This window comes from Pan paniscus, chromosome 2 (genome assembly GCF_029289425.2).
Source record: "Pan paniscus chromosome 2, NHGRI_mPanPan1-v2.0_pri, whole genome shotgun sequence".
Taxonomy (NCBI): domain Eukaryota; kingdom Metazoa; phylum Chordata; class Mammalia; order Primates; family Hominidae; genus Pan; species Pan paniscus.
This window is the reverse complement of record NC_085926.1, coordinates 47,591,410-47,615,764: the sequence shown is the minus strand read 5'-3', so window position 1 is coordinate 47,615,764 and position 24,355 is coordinate 47,591,410. Positions and strand designations below refer to the sequence as shown.

Genomic DNA, 24,355 nt, shown 5'->3' with positions numbered 1-24,355 from the left:
TTGAGACAGAGTTTCTCTGTTGTTGCCTAGGCTGAAGTGCAATGGTGTGATCTTGGCTTACTGCAACCTCTGCCTCCCAGGTTCAAGCAATTCTCTTGCCTCAGCCTCCCGAGTACCTGGATTACAGGCACCCGCCACCACTCCTAGCTTATTTTTGTTGGTGTGTGTGTGTGTTTTTAAGTAGAGATGGGGTTTCACTATGTTGGCCAGGCTCGTCTCGGAACTCCTGACCTCAGGTGATCCACCCGCCTTGGCCTCCCAAAGTGCTGGGAGTACAGGCGTGAGCCACTGAGCCCAGCCCCTGTACTTTGTAATTTCTGTTGTGATTTCTTCTTTGACCCACTGGCTATTTTAAGAGGATGTTATTGTGAATTTTCATAAATTTGTGAACTTTAAAGATTTTCTTCTTTTACTGATTTTTAGTTACATTTCGTTGTAATCAGAGAAGGTAATTTGTGTGATTTCCGTATTTTTAAATTAAGACTTGTTTTGTTGCCTAACATGTGGTCTATTCTAGACAACATTCTTTGTGCATTTGAGAAAAATATGTTTTCTGCTCTTATTGGATAGGGTTGTTCAAGTTGTCTGCTTCCTTGTTTATCTTTTGCATAGCTCTCTCCTTTATTGAAAGTGGGGTATTGAAATCTCCAACTATTATTGTTGAATTATTTCTTCCTTCAGTTCTGTTTTTGCTTTATGTATTTAGAGACTCTGTTTTGCTTATATGTTTATAATTGTTACATCTTTTTGATGTATTGAAACTTTTATCTTTTACAGAATGTCCTTTTTGTCTTATATAACGTTTTGTGTCTTAAAGTCTATCTTACCTGATATTAGCGTGCCATTTCAGATGTTTTTAGGTTTCTGTTTACTTTTGTTGTTGTTGTTGTTGTTGAGATGGAGTCTGACTCTGTTGCCCAGGCTAGAGTTTAGTGGCATGCTCTTGGCTTACTGCAACCTCAGCCTCCACCTCCTGGGCTCAAGTGATCCTCCTGCCTTAGCCTCTCGAGTAGCTGGGACTACAGGCGCATACCGCCATGCCCTGCTGATTTTTGTATTTTTAGTAGAGACGGGGTTTCACCATATTTCCTGGCTGGTCTCGAACTCCTTGGCTCAAGTGATCCACCCATGTCTGCCTCCCAAAGTGCTGGGATTACAGGCATGAGCCACCATGCCAGGCCTGGTTTCTGTTTACATCGATTTACTTTTCCATCTTGTTACTTTCAGTCTCTTTGTTTCTTGGTATGAAAAGTGCCTCTCTTATAGACTGCATTGTCATCATTGGATTTGAGAAGTTGAGACTTAGGTTCTACCTTTCTTTCTACCCTTCATAGCCATAGGGCTTTAAAAAGCAATTTACCTTTGCTGGTTAGCTCTGAATTATCTCATCTGTAGAAGAACAGGTATTATTAGATACTTTCTGTAATGTATTGTTTACTAGTGCTGTTTTATGATGTTAGAAAGGAGACATTTTTGCTATTAAGGACTTAATTACCTGTTTCTCTTTAATCAGTCTTAAAGAGGAGTGAAATTAATAAAGCAACTTTATACGTAGTACCGGCTTCTCAAATGGAAGTGCTCTTACATAAGAGGCTTTTTTTTTGAAATGGAGTCTTCCTCTGTCACCCAGGCTGGAGTGCAGTGGCGTGATCTTGGCTCACTGCAACCTCCGCCTCCCGGGTTCAAGCGCTTCTCCTGCGTCAGCCTCCCTAGTAGCTGGGACTACAGGTGCGCACCACCAAGCCCAGCTAATTTTTGCATTTTTAGTAGAGATGGGAATTTAGCATATTGGCCAGGCTGGTCTCGAACTCCTGACCTTGTGATCCGCCTGTCTCGGCCTCCCAAAGTGCTGGGATTACAGGCGTGAGCCAACCTAAAAACATTATTGTCTCTGTAATTATTTGTAGTATATTCCCAGCATTTTTTACATTGTTCATTAATATTTTTCTTTTCTATCATTATGAAACTATGTATGTCTGGTGATTAAAGAACTGTAGGTGTCATTCTGCCTAATTATTTCCATCTTTATCTCACCGGTATGAAATTTATATATACTGTGCTTTAGATACAGTGATTTTCATTTGTCTTTTTAATTATTATTATTTTTTGTTTTGAGACAGAGTATCCCTCTGTCACCCAGGCTGGAGTATGGTGGTGTGATCTCAACTCACTGCATGCAACCTCCACCTCCCAGGCTCAAGCAATTCTGCTGTCTCAGCCTCCCAAGTAGTTGGGATTACATGTGTGTGCCACGACACCTGGCTGATTTTTGTATTTTTGGTGGAGACAGGGTTTCACCATATTGGCCAGGCTGGTCTCCAACTCCTTACCTCAAGTGATCTGCCCGCCTCAGCCTCCAAAGTGCTGGGATTATAGGCGTGGGCCACCGTGCCTGGTCTGTTATTATTGTTTTTTGAGACAGTGTCTCGCTTTGTCACCCAGGCTGGAGTACGGTGGCGTGGTCACAGCTCATCACAACCTCTGCCTCCCAGGTTCAAGTGATTCTCCCACCTAAGCTTTCCAAGTAGCTGGAACTACAGGCACATGACACCATTGCTGGCTATTGTCTTTTTCATTTACTCTTAGAATAAAGATAATAGGAAGTAAAAATTAAAATTGCTAGCTAGTGCTCTACAGAACATACCATATAAACACCTAGTGCTCCCTTCTTGGCAGTTCAAGTGGATATCAGTGAGGTCCTTTCAAACCTAAAATCTTACCATTTTTTATGAGTTTGCATAGGGCCTACCCCTGTTGTTCTCTCTACTTTGTTTGAATTAAGTGCCAGTCTAGCCATCTCATTTTGCTTATATGGAAACATTTTCAGATTAATGAAGCCTCTTATCCCTGCTGCTGGGGTTTGGATATGGTTTCTTTGTCCTCACCAAAACTTATATTGAACTTTGATCCCCAGTGTTATGGTGTTGGGAGGTGTTTGGGTTGTGGAGGCCTATCCTTCATAAATGGCTTGGTGCTATTCTTGTAGTAGTGAATGAGTTTCCACTCTCACTCTTGGGGAATTGGATTAGTTATCCCAGTAATGGATTCATTCCCCTCAGAGTGGGTTGTTATAATTTCAGGACCCTCCTCAGGTTTCTCTTCTTTACACCTGTCTGCGTCTCCTTTGACCTCCTCTGCCATGTTGCGACACAGAACAAAATCCTTTGCTAGGAATTGGGGCCATGCCCTTGAACTTCTAAGTCTGTGGAACTGTGAGCTAAATAAACCCTTTTTCTTTATAAGTTATCTAGTTTCAGATAGGCTTTTATAGCAGCACAAAATGGACTAAGATACCAGTCCTCTGCACAAATTATTGTTCTAACTCTTCTTAACGTTGGTTACACCTAGAGTACCAACTGTTTGATTTAAAAGCAATTTGAGAGTATCTATAATTCTTAGTTTGAAAATTAACTTATTTTCTTTTTCTTACATGGAGACTGAAATTAGCAGGCGAAGTCACGTCTCTGTTCTTCTGTGTTGATTCTGCACCACCAGACAGTACCCAGCAACCCAGCATAGGCTGGAAAAACCTGGGGCTAATGAAGCCTGGGTCTTAATTTCCTAAATGTTTTTGGTATTGGTTCATTTGTAGGGTCTTTTGGTTCTCTGTGGTTATGGAGTTGAAAAAACATTGGCAGTCTTATTTGATTCAGTGAGATTTGTGTACTTTGCCAAATGAGGGATGTGTTTTTACATGTATGTTTTGAAAACACATTTTGGTAGATGATACCATAGAGCATTAGTGGCTATGAAATAGGTTGCAAATTTAGCCATTTCTAGTTTAGTGGGTTTTGAAACAAGACTGAAGTATCTAGCAACCTTGGTTTCTTTGGGGCTGGATTCTCCTGATTCATTAGTGAATTTATGGTTTGTGGAGCATGCAGAGCTTAGACTGCTACAGGAGGCACATGAGACTACAAGGGCTGACCTTTGAGTGGCATTAACAGTAAAATTCATTCACGGTATCTGGAAGTAGCCTCCCAGTTAACTTCTTTCAAGTGTGTTCTGTACTCACTAATTGCAGCAACAGAATTTGGGTCCTCTTATAATAAGGGTAAGGAAAACAGACCATAATATAAATATTTCAAATGAGTTGAGAATAGGTCCCTGTAACTTATGCTGGACTATTATAGATAATATGATTTATATTGGATTCTGACAAATGGAATAAATTGAAAAACAGCAAATGTTTCTCCCTTGGGAATTGGCTCAACAAAATTGTAGTAGGAAGTCAACAGTATATCTCTTACGTTTCACGTCACAAATACTGCCTTATTGCGTAGCACACTGATTTGAAACCGAGTGATATAGGATTTAGCAAGATAATAGTGTACTTGGGTGGTGGGTTCATGGTACTATTTATTGTGATAATTTACTGTGTTACAAATGTGTACACATAGGTATTAACTATGGTAAAATCATACTATAGGGAAAATAAGCTTCCTTAAGAAATATAGTACTTGTTTTGGGTTCCTGTCATTAACCTATCTAACATTTCATTGTGAATTTGGATAAGAGAAGAAATATATGATGTATATGGTGAAATGAAAGTAAAGCTGGATGAACACTCAAAACACCTCTTACATTTATATTTTAAGTGATTTCCCATAGGAATTATTTAGGAAATGAGTGTTTTCTTATGAGAAGGGTCTTCTTCAGTCCATCTTTTTAACTGTGGTCACTCACCAAGAACTACTAATTTCTGTACATTTATATATTTTTTGTTTTTCATTGACTGGACCATTCTAGGCATACAAAAAATACTTCTGAGTACCCATATTTAGTCCACATTGTATAGGGATTTTTGATTGGCCATTTGAGTTTCTTTTCAGGAGAATCCTTTGGAGGAAGTAACTTTTTTTTTTTTTTTTGCAAAAGCAAGGAAACTGAGGCACGGAGAGGTTACATAAGTGTGTATCTGAACCAGAAATTTAACCTAAATCTCTCTAATCCCAAAGCTCTACTTCTCTTCATTGTAGCAGGCTGCCAGAAGTAAAATTTGTAGATGTGTCTGTGTGGTTTTCATTCATTGAACAAGCATCTTTAAAGGCTTAATAGCTCCAAAATACTATTCCGTCTTAGATACTATGGGAAATATAATGCTGAAGAGCCCAGGCCCTCTTGAGAACTTAACACCTGTCTCCTGAAATAGGCAAATGCATCAGGCAGAGCAGCTGTGGTTGACTTCCTCTATATGCCACTGAATGCCGACAAAACCCACAGAAGCCTGGGTGCTGTGGCTCATGCTCGTAATCCCAACATTTTGGCAGGCAGGAGAATTGCTTTAGGCCAGGATTTCGAGACCTGCCTGGTCAACATAGCAAGACCCCATCTCTACAAAAAGTAAAAATAAAAAAATTAGCTGAGCATGGTGGTGCAAACCTGTAGTCCTAGCTACTCAGGAAGACAAGGTGAGAGGATCACCTGAGCCCAAGCTACAGAGAGCTGTGATCCACACTACTGCATTCCAGCCTAGGTGACTAAGCGAGACCATGTCTCAAATAAAAACCAAAAACCTTACACCAAAATTCAGTCCGTGTCATTCAGTGCATGAGCCTGTGCCAGAGAAGCTTTCTTGGACATAATCACAAAAAATCAAACTCAGTGTATCATATTATCACATCATTTCTTTGTGTTCTGGATGCTAGGATACTGGTAAACAAAGTAAACCAAAATTTCTCCCCTTTATATTTTATATTTATAGAGTGTAAGATGGACAGCAATCTAATCAAATAAGTAAAACTTAACGTGTATAGATGTAATTATATATGAAGAGTATGTTGGCTGATGTGCTATGGTGAAAAGCAAAGCAGGGTTGCAAGGATATGAGTAAAGTGTGGGAATTACAATTTTAAATGATCAGGGAAAGTCTCATTGAGAAAGTGACTTTTGAGCAAAGATGTAAATAAGGTGAGCAAGACTGCTATGTAGACATCCAGTGTAAGAGTGTTCCCAGTATTGGGAGAAGCCAGTGTAAAGCCCCCTGGGCAGGAGCTACCTGGCATACTTGAAGAACAGCAAGGAGGCTCATGTAAAGTTATAATAGCTCGATTGGTGGGGGAGGGGAGGTCATATGAGATGTTAAGGTAATTTGTGGGCTATTGTAAAATGTTAATGTTTAAGTCTTTATGCAAAGTGGAGCAAGTGGAGCAGTTTGACCAAAAGAGTGTCAGAGTCTGACATATATATTTGAGACAGGGTTTCACTCTGTTGCCTAGACTGGAGTGCAGTGGCACAATCTTGGCTCACTGCAACCTCTGCATCCTGGGCTCAGGTGATTCTCCCACTTCAGCCTCCCCAATAGCTGGGACCACAGGGGTGCATCACCACACCTTGATTTTTGTGTGTTTTTTATAGAGGCAGGGTTTCGCCATGTTGCTTAGGCTGGTCTCAAACTCCTGGACTCCAGCAATCTGCCTGCCTTAGCGTCCCAAAGAGCTGGGATTACAGACGTGAGCCACCACACCTGGCCTGAGTCTGACCTATATTTTTTCAAGTCTTACTGTAACTGTTCGATTGAGAATATACCCCCATGTAGAAGTTGTTAAATTGATTTATTATGCAGATAACATATTTGATTTTCAAAGAAAATTTTCTTCATTGCATCACTAAGGCTTTTATTAAAAAGCTCTATAAAGATTTTATTAAACTTTTCTTTCTTTCTTTATTTATTTTTTAAAGAGACAGGGTCTTGCTATGTCTCCCTGGCTGGATACAGTGGCATGATCATGATTCACTACAGCCTTGACCTCCTGGGCTCAAGTGATCCTCCCACTTCTGCCTCCGAGTAGCTGGGACTACAGGTGTGCACCACCATCCCTGGCTAATTCTTTTAGTTATTGTAGAGACAGGGTCTCACTATGTTGCTTAGACTAGTCTCAAACTCCTGAGCTCAAGCCATCATCCCACCTTGGCCTCTCAAAGTGCTGGGATTACAGTCATGAGCCACTGCACTCAACCCAAGGCCACATTTTATGCTTGTGTTTTGCTAGGATTACAGGTAGATATTTTTTTACATGACTTGGAAACTAAACAAAATCGCCTATCTTGTAGTTTGTTTACTTACAGCAAACATTGATAGGATAGCACAGTGAAATCTTGTATACCTACTAGTTAGGTTCAACTTTTCGATATTTATTTAGCTATCTAAAGAAATGTTTTTATTTTTTTCTTGAATAATAATAATAATAATAATTATTATTATTATTTTAAACAGAGTCTCGCTCTGTCGCCCAGGCTAGAGTGCAGTCGCACAATCTCCGCTCACTGCAAGCTCCGCCTCTGGGGTTCTCGCCGTTCTCCTGCCTCAGCCTCCCAAGTAGCTGGGACTACAGGCGCCCACCACCACGCCTGGCTAATTTTTTGTATTTTTAGGAGAGACAGGGCTTCACCGTGTTAGCCAGGATGCTCTCGATCTCCTGACCTCGTGATCCGCCCGCCTCGGCCTCCCAAAGTGCTGGGATTACAGGCATGAGCCACCAAGCCCGGCCTGAATTATTTCAAAGTAGGTTGAAGACATTCGATGATTCTTTGTAGCCTAAATAGTCCACCATGTATTTCCTAAGGATAAGGACATTTTCCTACATCAGTTATTTAATACAATGAATTTTAGTCCCTTTTTGGGACACCAGCCTTTTCCCTCAAGAGAGTTGGAATGTACTTGTACATTCAAGGGCTAGTCAAGGGTTTGCCAAAATCTTTTATTGTTACCCTCATTTATATTTCCTGATCTCAAGTATTAGTTTCATTTCTTTTGCTACTGAGTGGATTTACTGTCTGCATTCAATTCTGGTTTGGACAGGTTTTGAGGGATTGAGTTAATTGAAGTGTTTTCCTTACAAGTTGATGACTTTTGGTAAAATTTAATCACAAATAGAATAATCAAGAGTTTTAAAAAATATATCAATGAGTAGATTGTCTACTGAGCTCCTTAACAGCCTGTGGAATACAGGTTTCCCATGAGTACATCTTGAGCCAGTTGTCACAGCTCTGTGTTAAAGAACCCAACTAATCGTTCCTAGTTTTTAAGAAGGTTAAGGACTAACTAGTCTCTAGACCATTATGAGATTAAGATAATCCTGAAATAAATAATACCGAAGAAGTAACTTTCTAAGAACATACAGCCCAGAAATGACTGTTAGAATTCTCGCCTCAGATGCTATTCATAGCTTATAAGTAGCCTTGCTCTTCTCACCATGAGGATTTCCATAACATTATTTTTAAAGTCAGGCACTTCTAAAACACCATGTGTGAAAACACCCTAGGCCAATGCATGTAAGAAAAATGTGGAACCATATTTGATCATCAGACTTACATCACGTGGAATGGGCTTCTCTCTTTCTCTTTGTTATATTTAAAGGGCTCTTTCAAGTATAGTAAAAACATATTGAAATATAGACTCAAACTTCTGAATAGCTCATAATTGGACATTTAATTTCTAAGGACTGACTAGGGTTTACGTGACTTTCCTGATGGCTCATATTTATTAGGTAGTAGGATGTATATTTGCAGGAAGAAATTGGCTTTTGTTACAAAATATAACTGTCTGTCTTTGGGGGATTGTTTAATCAAATCAGGCATTTTGGATATTTGAGATATTCCCCTTGCTGTGGGCAAGTCATGTCATGCGACATACAGTTAATACTCTCTACTAATTGAAGCTATTTTTTGTGTTACACATACATGAAAAAAATAATTTTAGCATTTGGTGGGTTGGCAATAGAGTGAAGCATAGTATTATTTGTTCATGGAAGACTCTACACAGGAAGGGCTATAAGAATTATTACACAGGAGCCAGGTGTGGTGGCTCACGACTGTAATCCCACCACTTTGGGAAGCTGAGGTGGGAGAATCATTTGGGCTAAGGAGTCTGAGACTAGTCTGGGCAACATACTATAGTGAGACCTCGTCTCTACAAAAAAGAAAAAAAACCTAGCCAGATATGGTGACGCACACTTGTTGTCCTAGCTACTTGGGAGGCAGAGATGGAAGGATCGCTTAAGCCCAGAAGTTCGAGGCTGCAGTGAGTTCTGATTGTGCCACTGTACTCCAGCCTGGGTGACAGAACAAGACTCTGTCTCTTAAAAAATAAAAAAATGAATTCTTACAAGGGGACATGTAATTTTTGATGGAGGAATGCTTCACAAAAAAAAGTAGTATTTGAGCTGAACATAGAAAAAGAGGTTTATAAGGCCGGGTGCGGTGGCTCATGCCTGTAATTCCAGCACTTTGGGAGGCTGAAGCATACAGATCACCTCAAGTCAGGGGTTCGAGACCAGCCTGCACAACATGGTGAAACCCTGTCTCTACTAAAAATACAAAAATTAGCTGGGTGTGGTGGCGCATCCCTGTAATCTCAGCTGTTTGGGAGGCTGAGGCATAAGAATCACTTGAACCCAGGAGGCAAAGACTGCATTGAGCCGAGGTCATGCCACTGCATTCCAGCCTGGGCAACAGAGTGAGACTCTGTCTCAAAAAAAAGTAAAAGAGGTTTAGAATGTCAGTGAGCAGATTCAAGAAAGTATTTGATTATGTAAAACAGTGTGATTGAAGTCACAGAAACAGAAGTGGAAAGTTATTCAGAGAATGGGAAATAAACTAGATTGGCCACAATACAAAGTCCAAATAAGGACATGGAAAGAATAGCCTACAAAGGTAGGTTGTAGCTAGATTATAGAGATTGTGATGCCAAAGGTTGTGAGCTTGGGCTGTGTATTGCTGGCTTTATGGAACCCTTGCAGTTAAATATAGGGAATGACGTGATTAGTCTCACATAAGTATTGACTGGGTTCCTGCCATGTGCTTCATTCTGTTCTTGACAAGACAGAAATCTGTGAGACTAAGTTCTCCCAAGTTTTTGGCCTCAGGACTCCTTTATACTCTTAAAAGATATCCAGGAGAACCCCAAATGCTTTAGTTTATGTGGATTATGTCTGTTGATGTTTGCTATACAGATGGTTCTTGGCTTTCAATGGGATTACATTCTGATAAACTCATTATACGTTGAAAATATGTCAAAAATGCATTTAATACACCTAACCTACCAAACGTAACTTAGCCTAGTCTACCTTCAACATGCTCAGAACATCTACGTTAGCCTACAGTTGGTCAAAATCATGTAACACAAAGCTTGCTAACGTATTGAATATCTCATATAATTTATTGAATATTACATCAAAAATGAAAAGCAGAATGATCATGTGGATATTCAGATTATGGTTTCAACAGAATGCATCGCTTTTGCACCATTGTAAAGCTGAAACACCATGAGTCAAATCACTGTAAGTCAGGTACCATCTGTAATATAAATCAAGACTGAGGAACTTTTGAAAGAATTCACGAGTGCATTCTTTTCGCTGTCTGACCGATCATTTCATTGTGCATCATGCAGCCTCTAAAGTGTCAGACTCTAAATCTATGTGAGAATGAGAATGAAAAGGCAAATAACATCTTAGTGTTATTATGAAAATAGTTTTGACCTTAAGTAGAGGCTCATGCAGAAGAAACACAGTTAGTTTTGCTTGGGTCCATTAGGGAAGTCTTCACAAAGAATGTGACATTTTATACAGGAACAAATAAGGAAAAAATGAAGGTAGGTGGCATATTCTGGAATGAATGCCAAAAGATCTGTGGGGAGCAGGTACTCTGGTCAAGTGCATGCAGCTCTGGAGATGGCTGGGGGACTGATTTTGAAGGGTTGTTACCTTGCAGACATTGGGAAGTCATCAGAAAATAGAAGTAGCATGATTCAGTCTGTTTTTGAAAATAACTGCTGGCAGTTTACAAATGAAGTGCAGAAAATGGAGGGTGGTTCCTGCCAAATAGTCGTAATTCATGATTATTACACACTTATATTAAAGGCAGCTATGTGGCAAACATTTAAATCTCTTCTCCAATATGCCTCTCCCAGTTATTTCAGCCGTTAGGAAATAGTTACTAGACCTTTCTTCATACTGTTTTTGCTAACCATGTTATTACTAGAATGTCTTTGGCACGGGACCCACTAGTTTAAGTTACATGCCTTCTTGTTTAAGTCGTTTAATCCTCTTTTAACGCTGCAGACATGGGTCAGATTACACATTTTTGGGGAAGGATTTTTAACCTGTTGGTTTATCAACAATAACAAAATGACATGAGATACATGGAGAGGCTGCAGCCTCCTAAGGGTTTATGATTCAGACCAGAATTTAGACCAAAGAGAGACTTTTTCTTTTTTCAAGAGATATAAGAGATTTAAACAAATATTTTGTGGAATAGAAATTGCTTTACATACTGTTCCACATAGCATCTTGAGAAATGCACAACAATTAAATTATTTATTTTTTTTAGAGACAGGGTCTTGCCCTGTTGCCCAGGCTATTCTTGAACTCCTGGGCTCAAGTGATCCTCATGCCTCGGCCTCCCAAAGTGCAGGGGTTACAGGTGTGAGCCACCACACCTGGCCCTATCATTAAATCCTTAACAGACATCACCTTAAAAGTCCGAGCCAGGTCTGAGCAACATAGCGGGACCCCATTTTAAAAAACAAAAACAAATGCCTGAGCATTGTCTCTGGATTTTTCCACTTATAGAGAGTCTTTCTCTATCTGTACTATTATCATATAGATATTAATATTATGTAACTTCATCTTGGAACCATAGCTAATTAAAGAATTGATTTCAAATTTGGCTTGCCTTACCAATACAGAAAGTGGGTGTGTCATCCTTTTGGAATGTGGACCTACAGATGGTGTGTAGTCATTTCAAAAGCAGATATCTTTGCGAGACAAAAAATCATATTGCGTTTCTCCCACATTATACTTATTCAGTCTCTGAGCCAACTCAGTCAAGGTGACCTAATTCATATTTATTTACAAGTAATTTGTGCTTAATCTGTCATGGGATTAGAAAGAAATTTTAAAAGTAACCTGAAGTTTGGGGGTTTTGTTTGTTTTTAATAAACAAGGTCTTACTCTGTCACCCAGTGTGGAGGGCAGTGGCACAATGATACCCTGCTGTACCCTCAAACTCTTAGGCCCAAGCCATCCTCCTGCCTTCTCAGCCAGGTAGCCTGTAATTTTTATTTCAGTTTTATTTAACTTCAATTTTACTCATTTTAGGAAGATTGAACCTTTATCTTCATCTAATGTCTGCTCATACTCACCGTGGGGTTGCATATTCGAGGGTTGGTTTTTTGTTTTTTTTTTTGGTGGGGGGGACAGGGTCTCGCTCTGTCACCCAGGCTAAAGTGCAGTGGCATGAACACAGCTCAGTGCAGGCTTGACCTAGGATCAAGAGACCTTCTGGGATCAAGCAGTCTTCTTTCACAGCCTCCTTTGTAGCTGGGACCATAGGCATGCGCCACCACGTCCAGCTAATTTTTTGTAGAGACAGTGTCTCACTTTGTTATGCAGGCTGTTCTCAAACTCCTAGTCTCTAGTGAACCACCACACCCAGCCTGAGATATTTTCATTGATAGAGTTGATAGAAAATATTGACTAATTGCTATTGGAAGGTGAGAGAGTGAAGAAAGTCAAGATTGGGTTGACTCCCCCCACCTTGCCATTTCATGGAATACCAAGAGGATGATACAGTTAATAAAGATACTGAGAAATACAGAAATTAATCTTTCATCCTCATTTCCTATTTGCATAAAACCAACCTTTTAAAATTTTTAGTTTTTAAAAAAGTTATTCTTGGCTGGGCACGGTGGCTCATGCTGATAATCCCAGCACTTTTGAAGGCCGAGGCGGGCGGATTACTTGAGCTCAGGAGTTCGAGACCAGCCTGGCCAACCTGGTGAAACCCTGTCTCTACTAAAAATACAAAAATTAACCAGGCCTGGTAGCTGACACCTGTAATCCCAGCTACTCAGGAGGCTGAGGCACGAGAATCGCTTGAACCTGGGAGACAGAGGTTGCAGTGAGCTGGGAGCATGTTACTGCACTCCTGCCTGGGTGATAGAGCGAGACTCCAGCTCAAACAAACAACAAAAAAAAGTTTTTCTTTTGAGACGGTGTCTTGTTCTGTCACCTAGGCGGGAGTGCAGAGGTACAATCATAGCTTATTGCAGTCTCAAACACCTAGGCCCAAGTGATCCTCCTGCTTCAGCCTCCCAAGTACCTGGGACTACAGGTGTATGCCGCTGTGCTCAGCTAATTTTGTTTTTCATTTTAATTTTTTTCTGTGTAGAGGTGGGCTTTTACTATATTGACCAGGCTGGTCTCGAACTCTTGGCCTCAAGCTGTCTTCCTACCCCTGCCTCCGAAAGTACTGGGCATTACAGGCATGAGCCACTGCGCCCAGCCTTAATTTTTATTTGTTTAGAGACAAGGTCTCCCTCTGTCACCCAGGCTGGAGTGCAGTGGTGATCATTTCTCATTTTAGCCTTGCACTTCTAGGCTCAAGCAGTCCCTTTTCCTCTGCCTCCCAAGTAGCCAGGGCCACCGTATCACCATGCCCAGCTAATTTTTAATTTTTTTATAGATATGGAATCTCGCTTTGTTGCTCAGGCTGGTCTTGAATTGCTGGCCGCATTCCTCCCACACCAGCCTTCCAGAGTGCTGAGATTATAGGCGTGAGCTTCCCATTCCTTGCATTTTGGGGTTTTTTATAATCCCATCTGCATTTAATTTAGTTTTTTGTTCCGCTCTCTTCATTATTATATTACAGTGTGTCTTAATGCAGGTTATGTATTTAATTTGAACCAAGTATTAGAACATTACCAATAATTTGAATCATTCTGTTCCTTCCATATCTTCTCTCACTTTCCCTTTCCCAGCACTAAGCATCTTGAATTTTGAATCATTCTAAATACTGTGAAAATAACTTATCACAAACATAAATGTACTTACGCACTGTGTGACATGTAATTTTGTTTTTAAAGTTTATACAACATGGTATATTCAGACTTTATTTTTTTCTTGGACCTCTAAATGACCGTGTCAGACTTCCGAGACTTGCTTTTTTTTTTCTTTTTTGTTCACTCCATATTATGTTTTTAAGATTTATTCATGTGGTTACATTATGCATGTAGCCATTTATTTTCACTGCTGTAAAATCCTCTTGTGTGATTCTAATCCAGTTTAATTATCCATTCTATTATTGAATGAGCAGTTTGGGTTGTATCCAGTGGTTTCTATGTTACACATGCATGTACTGTCTTGTATGTGCCTCACAGTGCACATACACAGGATTTCCCTTAGATGCATTGCTACTCAAAGCGTGATTGGTCGACCAGCCGACACGCCAAGATAAGGAGCTTGCATCACTGAGCTTGCTGTCTATATCATTTGTCACTTTTTCTTCAGATGAATTTGTCCGTGAAGGAAGAGTAGTGAACATTCTTGAATATTGAACTTTGAACACTTCTTGCTCAACTCCTTATTTTGTTGTGGACGGGTTCTACGAGTAACAACATTTTAGGAAATTCCAGTTTTTTATTTCTTTGCTTGCTTTCAGACAGGGTCTCGCTCTGCCATCTAAACTGAAGTACAGTGGTGTGATCCAAGCTCTCTGCAGCCTCAACTTCCCAGGCTCAGCAATCCTCCTGAGTAGCTGGGACTACAGGCGTGCACCATCATGCATGGCTAATTGTTTTTTGTTTGTTTGTTTGTTTGTTTTTTGATAGAGACAGAGTCTGACAATGTTGCCTAGAGTGGTCTCAAACTCCTGGACTCAGGTGATCCTCCTGCCTCTGCCTCCCAAATTGCTGGGATTATAGGCATGAGCCACCACACGTGGCCTGGAAATTTCAGTTTTTTTTCCCAAAGCATATGTACTATTTTACATTCCAGGCAGCACCACTTGATCCAGTCCTTCCTGGTGTTAGACTCTCTGCTGATCTACCAAGCGTAAAATGACATTTCATAGTGGTCTTCTATTAGATTTTTGTTGTTGTTGTTGTTGTTTTTGGGACAAAGTCTCGCCGTTTTGCCCAGGCTGGAGTGCAGTGGCGCAATCTCGGCTCACTGCAACCTCTACCACCCGGGTTCAAGCCATTCTCCTGCCTCAGCCTCCTGAGTAGCTGGGATTACTAGCATGCGCCACCACATCCAGCTAATTTTTGTACTTTTAGTAGAGACGGGGTTTCACCATGTTGGCCAGGCTGGCCTCGAACTCCTTACCTCAAGTGATCCACCTGCCTTGGCCTCCCAAAGTGTTGGGATTACAGGTCTGAGCCACTGCACCGGGCAAAACCTAGTATCTTTTCTTTTATTGGTCATATGTACTTCTGTAAAGCAACTCTTCCTGACTTGCTTACTTTTGTATAGTATTTGCCTTTTTCTTTATAGATCTTATGTACTAATCTTTTGCAAGTTACTACACTACATGTTTTCTTCCATTTTGCTACTTCTTTCTTCTTTTTTTTGGAGTCTTTTAATGAAGAGGAGAAGTCCTTGATTTTAATAGTTATATGTTTCAGGGATGGATGCGATAGCTCACATCTGTAATCCCAGCACTTTGAGAGGCAGAAGCGATTGGATCACTTAGGGCTAGGAGTTAAGACTAGCCTGAGCATTATAGTGAAACTACCATCTCTATCAAAAAATAAACAAAATTAGCCAGACACAGTGGTACACGCCTGTAATCCCAGCTACTCAAGAGGCTGAGGCGGGTGGATCAGTTGAGCCCAGGAGTTTGAGGCTGCAGTGAGCTATGATCTCGCCACTGCACTTCAACCTGCATTACAGAGACCATTTCTCTTAAAAATGTACATAAAAGTAATTTTTAAAAAGTGATGTTTGTCATTTTTATCCTAAATGCTTTTTGTGTCTTGTTTAAGATAACATTCAAGTTTTATTTTTTCACGTGTCTTTATCTAGATTTTTTTTGTTAACATATCAAAATGTAGCAGTTGGTTTTATATGGTAGTTTTATAGCTCACTACCTTCCTAAACCCTATCATTATTTCTAATAAATTTTCTGCAGATCTTTGTATGTAGACAGTTTTACTCTGTGCACATTTTAACTATTTTCTTTTCAGCTTTCCTTTTATTCCTTCTTTTTTCCTTTGAAACAGGGTATCACTCTGTCATCCAGGCTGGAGTGCAGTGGCAAGGTCTCAGCTCACTTCAGTCTTGACCTCCCAGGCTCAGGCGATCCTGCTCCCTCAGCCTCCTGAGTAGTTGAGACCAGGTGCTCATCACCATGCCTGGCTCATTTTTGTATAGTTTGTGGACACGGGGTTTCACAGTGTTGCCCAGGCTGGTCTCAAACTCCTTGACTCAAGTGATTCACCCATCTTGGCCTCCCAAAGTGCTGGGATTACAGGCATGAGCCACCACGGCCAGCCTAATTTCTTTTTCTTAATTGACTGTGTTGGCTTTGGCCTGTATGACAATATTGAAGGGAAATAGTAATATTTGTATTCTTGTCTTGCTCTTAATTTTATATAGAGAATACTGTTGGCATCTTTCAGTGAAGAATGTTATTTGTTGTAGGATTTTTGAGAACAGCCTTTTGGAGATCAGGAACCTTCCATGTAGCCTTGATTTTCCAGGAGCTTATAATGGACAGTACTGAGTTTTGTCAGATACTTTTCAATGCATTTAATTAAATAGGTTTGTAGAGTACTAATATTAAGTCATCCTTGATATTACTCTGTCTAGTATAGATTTTCTTGTTAAACATATTGCTCTATTCTTTTTTTTTAGTATAATTTGCTTAGTTTTTCGTTTGTGATTACAAATGAGATTTAGCCTAGTGTCGTCTAATATTTCTTATCCGTTGTCCCTGTTTGATTTGTGAATCAAAGTTATACTGGTATCATAGACTGAGGTAGGGGAATTCCCTCTTTTTCTATTCTCTGGGAAATATTATGTAAGATTGTAATCATCTTTTCCCTAAGAGTTTGGTAGAATTTCCCAGTATAAAACATCTGGACCTGTGTATTTTTAAGTTTTATAGTTGTTTCAGTTTTTCTGACTAATGTAAAGACAATTCAGGACTTCTTTTTCTTCTGGAATCAGTTTGATAAAAATAAATTTTTAGTAATTTTCCCATTTGATCTAATTTTTAAATTTTACTTGGAATAAAGTTTTTCAGAATATATTATCACTTCCTTTTTGACCTTGTTCTGTCATGATCTTTCATCCATTCCTCATATAGTTTGTTTATGTCATCTCTTTTCTTCATCAGTTATATTTATCATTTTTATTCATCATTTGAAAGAACCAACGTTTGGGAATATTAATTCTCTTGCATATTTTTCTAAATCTCTAGTGTATTTTTTTTCTATTTTCTTTTTTTCCATCCCTACTTTCTATATTGTTTTCTTTTTTCACTATCTCATAAAGGACATGGAGCTCATATACTTTGAGCCTTTATTTCTTTTCTGATTTAAGCCTAAGGCTTTACGTTCTCTGTAATTACTACTTTTACTTCCCACAATTAAGTTTCCATGCATAGAGAAGTTTATTTTTATATTTTAAACATCTAATTTCATTGCATTGTGGTTGGAGAAATTGATCTGTATGGTAGTGGTTATTTGAAATTTGTGAGGACTCACTTTGTGACCTAATTTGTGATCACTATTTTTAAAATGTTGTGTGAGCTTGAAATTAATGTGTATTATCGCCTAATTGATGGATGTAGAATTCAGCATGTGTACATTTGTACCATCTTTCTGTGTTCATATCTGCTCTATATCTTATTGAGAGGTGTATTCAAATCCTTTATGATGATGTTTGTCTTTGTTTCTTCCCTGCCACACTCAGTTTTTGCTTATACGGTTGGTTGGTTGGTTGGTTGGTTGGTTGGTTGGTTTTGAGATGTAGTCTCACTCTGTCTCCCAGGCAGAGTGCAATTGCACTCTGCAGTGGTGCAATCTCGGCTCACTGCAACCTCCGCCTCCTTGGTTCAAGTGATTCTCCTGCCTCAGACTCCTGAGTAACTAGGGCTGTAGGTGCACACCACCGCACCTGGCTAATTTTTTTGTATTTTTAGTAGAAACAGGGTTTCACCAAGTTGGCCAGGCTGGTCTCGAACTCCTGACCTTGTGATGCAGCCGCCTCGGCCTCCCAAAGTGCTGGGATTACAGGCATGAGCGGCCATGCCTGGCTGCTTACACAGTTTGACATTAGTTTATTAGGTTCCTAAAAGTGTAGAAAATTAATAATTTTCTCATATTTGAAATAATAATTTTCTCATGTAATTTATTGATATGTGCCTCTGTTATACTGTGCTGGTTTGTGTCCTGTCTAGCCAAAATGTTATCCTCTTGAGATTTCAGTGAGTATCTGGGTCATAGTGTTTCCCCAGTACCTGAGTCAAAATATATACTTGTCAGGCATCTGTTAAATAATAATGAATTATTTTTATTTTGCCTTTATATTTTAATACATACAGAAAATCGAAAATCCTAAGCAGACAGCCTAGTTCATTTCTACAAATTCCAGACCTAGAAACAGAGCGTTACCAGCACCCTAGGACCTCCCCTTTCCCAATTGAATCTGCTTTCTGTATAATTCACCCCTTCCCCCTGTTAACCACTGTTCTGAGTGCTGACACCATAGATTACTTTTCACCTGTTTTTGAACTTTATCATACAGTGTGTGTTGTTTTGTGCCTGACTTCTTTTTTCAACTGTATGGCTATGATATTCGTTATGTATTACTGTATATATTTGTATTTCAGACACTCTCACAGCTGTATAATAATAGCTTTTACCTTTTTCCACATTGGAGTACTTGTTCTTATTCTTTTACTTGTAGAAGGAGCTGAAGAGGAAAAAATGGAAGCCGACCCTGATGGTCAGCAGCCTGAAAAGGTAAAGTCTCACAGCAGTAAAACCACAGATAGCATGCCTTTCAGACCATAATGGTTTGTTTTTTGGGTGTTTTTGAGTCCCTCTTAGGGGACTCTAAATAATTCTATCAGCTACTTGGACTTTGCTGGTTTAAGGTATAGTTCTCACAAGATATAATATAGGACATTTTTCATTTGTTCACTGGGGAGGTGTATTCACTCCCTATCCTCTTCTTTTATATTTTAAACATCTAATTTCATTGCATTAGAAGAAGAAGGAATATGAATTTCCCACAAAAGAAGAGGGAATATGAATACACAAGTTGGGAATATGAATACAAAAGTTATGGTTCTTGGCTGGGTGCGGTGGCTCACGCCGTAATTCCAGCACTTTGGGAGGCTTTGGTGGGCGGATTACAAGGCCAAGAGATCGAGACCATCCTGGCTAACATGGTGAAACCCCATCTCTACTAAAAATACAAAAAAATTAGCCGGACGTGGTGGTGGGTGCCTGTAGTCCCAGCTACTCAGGAGGCTGAGGCAGGAGAATGGCGTGAACCCGGGAGAGACAGAGCTTGCAGTGAGCCGAGATCGCGCCACTGCACTCCATCCTGGGCGACAGAGCGAGACTCTGTCTCAACAACAACAACAAAAGTTGTGGTTCTTGTGAATATCAAATTTTAAGGTTTGAGTCCTATTCTTGTGCCAGGAGAGAATGACAGAATAGTAAGTGATTTCCTATGAGGGCTAACTGCCTGCAGAAGAATCTTAAGAAAAGAATGAGAAGATGACATATGAGGTAGGTTTTAAAGAGTAGGTAGAACTATAAAGATTGAAATAGAGGTTAGAAAATCAAAGACTCCCACTAGTTGGAGAGGAGAGACACTAAAGCCAGTGTGTGAAGAGCTTCAAAGTAGCCAGTGTGTTAGTGGCTCAATCTCTCTTCTGTAGGAGACTGTAAATGCATGACGGGTGAGGCAGAACAGGAGGTTACAAAGGTCAGGATGTGGGCCTTTGTATTCCTTTTTTTTTTTTTGAGACAGAGTCTCACTCTGTCGCACAGGCTGGAATGCAGCAGTGCAATCTTGGCTCACTGCAACCTCCGTTTTCTGAGTTCAAGCAATTCTCCTGCCTCAGCCTCCCAAGTAGCTGGGATTACAGCCACGCGCCACCACATCCAGCTAATTTTTGTATTTTTAGTAGAGACGTGGTTTCACTATGTTGGCCAGGCTGGTCTGGAACTCCTGACCTCAGGTGATCCACCCACCTTGGCTTCCCAAAGTGTTGGGATTACAGGTATGAGCCACCACGCCCAGCCTCTGGGCCTTTGTGTTCCTAATACTGTTACTGCACATAGGGAGCAGTCAGTCACTATTTGAGTGAATATATATAAGCCAAGATTGAAGGTCTTGATTATATGTGGTATTCTAAAATTGTATATAGTTAAGGGGAGGGTGAGGGTAATAATGAAATTGATTATAGTTCCTGCATTATTCTAAAGACGATATTTGTACTTCACATTTTTTATTTCATTTAATTCCTAAAAGAGTCTCAGCTGGATGTGGTGTGTCATACTTGTAGTCCCAGCTACTTGGAAGGTTGTAGGATCACTTGGGAGGCTGGAGGATCACTTGATACTAGGACTTTGAAACCACCCTAGGCAACATAGGGGGACCCTGCCTCTAAGCAAACAATATAGCCTCATGAAGTCAGTGATAGTCAGTTGCGGTTTTTTCAGTTTCTAAAGCATGATCACTGATGTTCTCTCATGATTCTTCCTGAAATTATTAGCAGATGGCTGTATTAAAAGACTTTGTCAACTTTTCCAGCAGCATTTCAACTTGCTTCTTTGTTGATGGTGTGACATTTAAATGCTCTTAATTCTTTAAATCAATCAGTAATTATTAAGTGTACACACACACACACACACACACATATATATATTTTGTTGTGGTTGTTGTTGTTTTCGAAATGGAGTCTCACTCTTGCTGCCTAGGCTAGAGTGCAATGGTGTGATCTTGGGTCACTGCAATCTCTGCCTCCCGGGTGTTCAAGGGATTCTCCTGCCTCAGTCTCCTGAGTACCTGGGATTATGGGTTCCCATCACCATGCCTGGCTAATTTCTTTTTTGTATTTTTAGTAGAGACAGGATTTCACCGTGTTGGCCAGCTGATCTCAAACTACTGACTTCAGGTGATCTGCCTGCCTCAGCCTCCCAGACTGCTGGGATTATAGGCGTGAGCTACTGCACCCGGCCCGGCCTGTTTTTAATCAACAAAAATATCAGTTAATTCCCTTCACATTCCTCTGGGCATGGTAACCCTTGCTTTATAGCAGAGTATGCAGAGAGGGCAGCGACTCTGTGCTTTGGAGGAACATCTTGTGAGCACTCAAGTGTTGAAGTGGTAGAAAGTATTGCTTGGAATGTATTAGTTCTTTTCGAGCTGTTCTCTACAAGTCACTTTTGAATCTTGTCTATTTCTTGCCAAAAATATTGGAACCTTTTGCTAGTCTAAGATAATTACTCATAAAAAGGTCTGGGGTTTTTTTGTTCACTGCCTGTCCTCTTGTTTTATATCCCTTTCAGGCAGAAAATAAAGTGGAAAATGAAACGGATGAAGGTGATAAAGCACAAGATGGAGAAAATGAAAAAAATAGTGAAAAGGAACAGGATAGTGAAGTGAGTGAGGATACCAAATCAGGTAATTTGAGGAAACTCCTTAGATATTATTATGTAAAACTGTAAAAGGCACTGGAGAAATGAAGGTGGTTTATATAGAAATATTTCCTCATTTATTTTGGGTTTGTTTCTTAATGTAACAATAAGTATGTAATTGAGTTTCATTCAGATAGGTGCTAATACTAATGCTGGTGGCTACACTTTTTCTCTGTGCTTTTAATATGTAGAAGAAAAAGTTATTCAACAGTATTTAAGTCACCTCACAGACTTCCCATTTCATTTTCTGTGTCAGTTGCTGATACACCCCATCATGCCTGTCAGGCTTAGAGAAGTAGTCTGTTCTCAGCTTCTGATTTCCTACAGACACTAGAGTTCCTAGAGCATTTCATTGACTGATGAGCAAGTACGTTGGCCTTAGACTTAGTTCCCCTGAATGTTCCTTTAAATATATATATCCAAGGGACCTCCACATAGAACTTAGCAAAATGATAGGAAAACAAGTGTGCTGTTTAGAAAATATGTCCCCAATAGAGGCAAACCTAAATGCATGGAATGGCTCAACAGAACTCTTAAAAAGAAGAAAAAGGCATTGACATCTCTTTGTCATATCAGTCCTAGTTTGTTATAGTGGTGGAGGTAAGGAGAAAGATGGGTTTTCGAGAGTGGGCACGCTAGTAACAAAGCTTTCTGATATTTTCAGAAGAAAAGGAGACTGAAGAGAACAAAGAACTCACTGATACATGTAAAGAAAGAGAAAGTGATACTGGGAAGAAGAAAGTAGAACATGAAATTTCCGAAGGAAATGTTGCCACAGCCGCAGCAGCTGCTCTTGCCTCAGCGGCTACCAAAGCCAAGGTTTGCCCCTGACAGCCCTTTTCCAGTGCTCTCTTAAGGCATGAATGGTCGTATTGTTTTTAGTTAATTGGGAACATTTAGTATAAAGAGCTTTGCTCCCAGTAGGAGATGACTGCTTGAATGGCATTTCTAGGTTAAGAAATCCACAGGCAGGAGGAGGGTTATAGAAATAGTAGATCCAGTCTAAAGGGTGACTTTTTTCATTCCATTCATTATACCATTTAGCCTTGTAAAGACTGCAGAGATTGAAGGCAAATTTTAAAGTCTCTTTAAGGAACTGATTATCATTTTGTTTTTAATTTGCCTGCAGAACTTATCTTGGACTATTGTTCCAATAATTTCTACCAGATTGAAATATTTATGATTTTTAAGACAAAAACCTGTTTCCTTGCCTAAATACTTCACCCTGATCTTACAGACTGAAAGGAGAGAGAGACCCTAAAATAGCTCTTTTTCTTCTTGAATTTGCCAGCTTTTCTGGGGGTGGTTTTTTCTATTTATAGTATTAGCTGCAGAGCATATTTAAGAAGACATGAGAATGTTACTTTCCTCTCTGTGTTAATTTAGCATTTTAAGTAATTCTAAACATGAATATGTAAGTTTTTAAAAATCTTTTCCCCTGTTCTTCATTGTACTTCAGAAGTAGTTTCCTTCCATTATAGGATACCACATTTCAAGAAACAGTGATTACTAGAACATTGCTAATCATTTTATTTTGAACTGTTTTTGATCTTTTAATAAAGATGCTTTTTCATGATCTTTAATTCCCCAGATCATTCAGCTACTGTGAACTACTTCTCTAAGTGTTTAATCTGATGTGATGAACCAATTCAAACTACAAGATTACTGTTTTGAATGCCCACCCATCTGACATAGATAGAGACAATGGAGGTTAGGGAGGTGTTTACAGGCCGCAGCAAATGCTCAGTCAACCCAGACAGTTACTCCGGCTGATCATTGTTATTATACTAACTCGAAGTCCTACAAATTTATACTACCTGCCCTTTTCCTAATAACTAAAACTAGGTAATACTTCCTAATAACTAAAATTAGCTAAAGAATCAGAAAGATATCTCCTGTCTGATTCTTTAGCTAATTTTAGTTATTCTATCTCCCCTACATCCCCCTCTGGGAAGTTTTGAGGTACATGCTTGCTTAAGTGACGGCTAATATAACTTGACTCTTTTTCACCATTTGTCCGGTTTTGCTCTTTCATTGCAAACATCTTTTTTAGTCTATCTTCTGCTACCCTGGAGTGTTTGGGCATCTCTTTGTCTCTGAGCTGCTCAAGTTCTTACTGTAATACTGTCATTAGGTGTTTTAGAGACCTTAAGGATTATCGTGGTCATAGTCTCTCACATTTTATGTATATATGTGTGTGTGTGTGTGTGTGTGTATATATATATATATATATAGATATATATATATATAGATATATATATTTTTTTTTTTTTTTTTTTTGAGACAGTCTCACTCTGTCCCCCCAGGCTGTAGTGCAGTGGTGTGATCTTGGCTCACTGCAACCTCCGCCTCCTGGGTTCCAGCAATTCTCCTGTCTCAGCCTCCCAAGTAGCTGGGATTAGAGGCGTCCACCACTATACCCGGCTAACTTTTGTATTTTTAGTAGAGACAGGGTTTCGCCATATTGGTCAGGCTGGTCTTGAACTCCTGACCTCAGGTGATTCACCTGCCTCAGCCTCCCAAAGTGCTGATATTACAGGCATGAGACACCATGCCCAGCCTCTCGCATTATAAATGAGGAGCTAGAGGTGGAGAGGGCTTTCTCCTTTGTGCCCTTCCTCAGTCTTCAAACCTGCAACCTCGGCTCATTTTTGACTCCTGGTTCCATCGTTTTCCATAGCTATTCAGCCAGGAAATTCTTCATGGTGCTTTAGATCACCTGCTAATGTTCAACTGCTCACTCAGGTCAGCATCCCTTAATCTTTTGCCTGTCTCAGTCCCATTCTCTAACCCGCAGCCAATGTAATCTTCTTGCTTTTTAACTTGTTCTTAAGTATAACTCACATTCAAATAAATGGACATACTGAAGCCTACACCTTTGTGAATTTTTGACAAACTGGGCCCACCTATGTC

At 39.8% G+C, this 24,355-nt stretch overlaps 1 protein-coding gene across 2 annotated transcripts in view; it reads left to right on the top strand.

The window, feature by feature from the left end:
• SMARCC1 (SWI/SNF related, matrix associated, actin dependent regulator of chromatin subfamily c member 1) overlaps positions 1-24,355 on the top strand; it is a 195,208-nt gene that overhangs the window by 123,593 nt on the left and 47,260 nt on the right. For both annotated transcript variants that reach the window (XM_008971765.7, XM_034956331.3), the window contains 3 exons: positions 18,693-18,748; positions 21,314-21,428; positions 22,107-22,261. In XM_008971765.7, the coding sequence (XP_008970013.2) occupies positions 18,693-18,748; positions 21,314-21,428; positions 22,107-22,261 (326 nt within the window). The remainder of the gene's footprint in view (positions 1-18,692; positions 18,749-21,313; positions 21,429-22,106; positions 22,262-24,355) is intronic.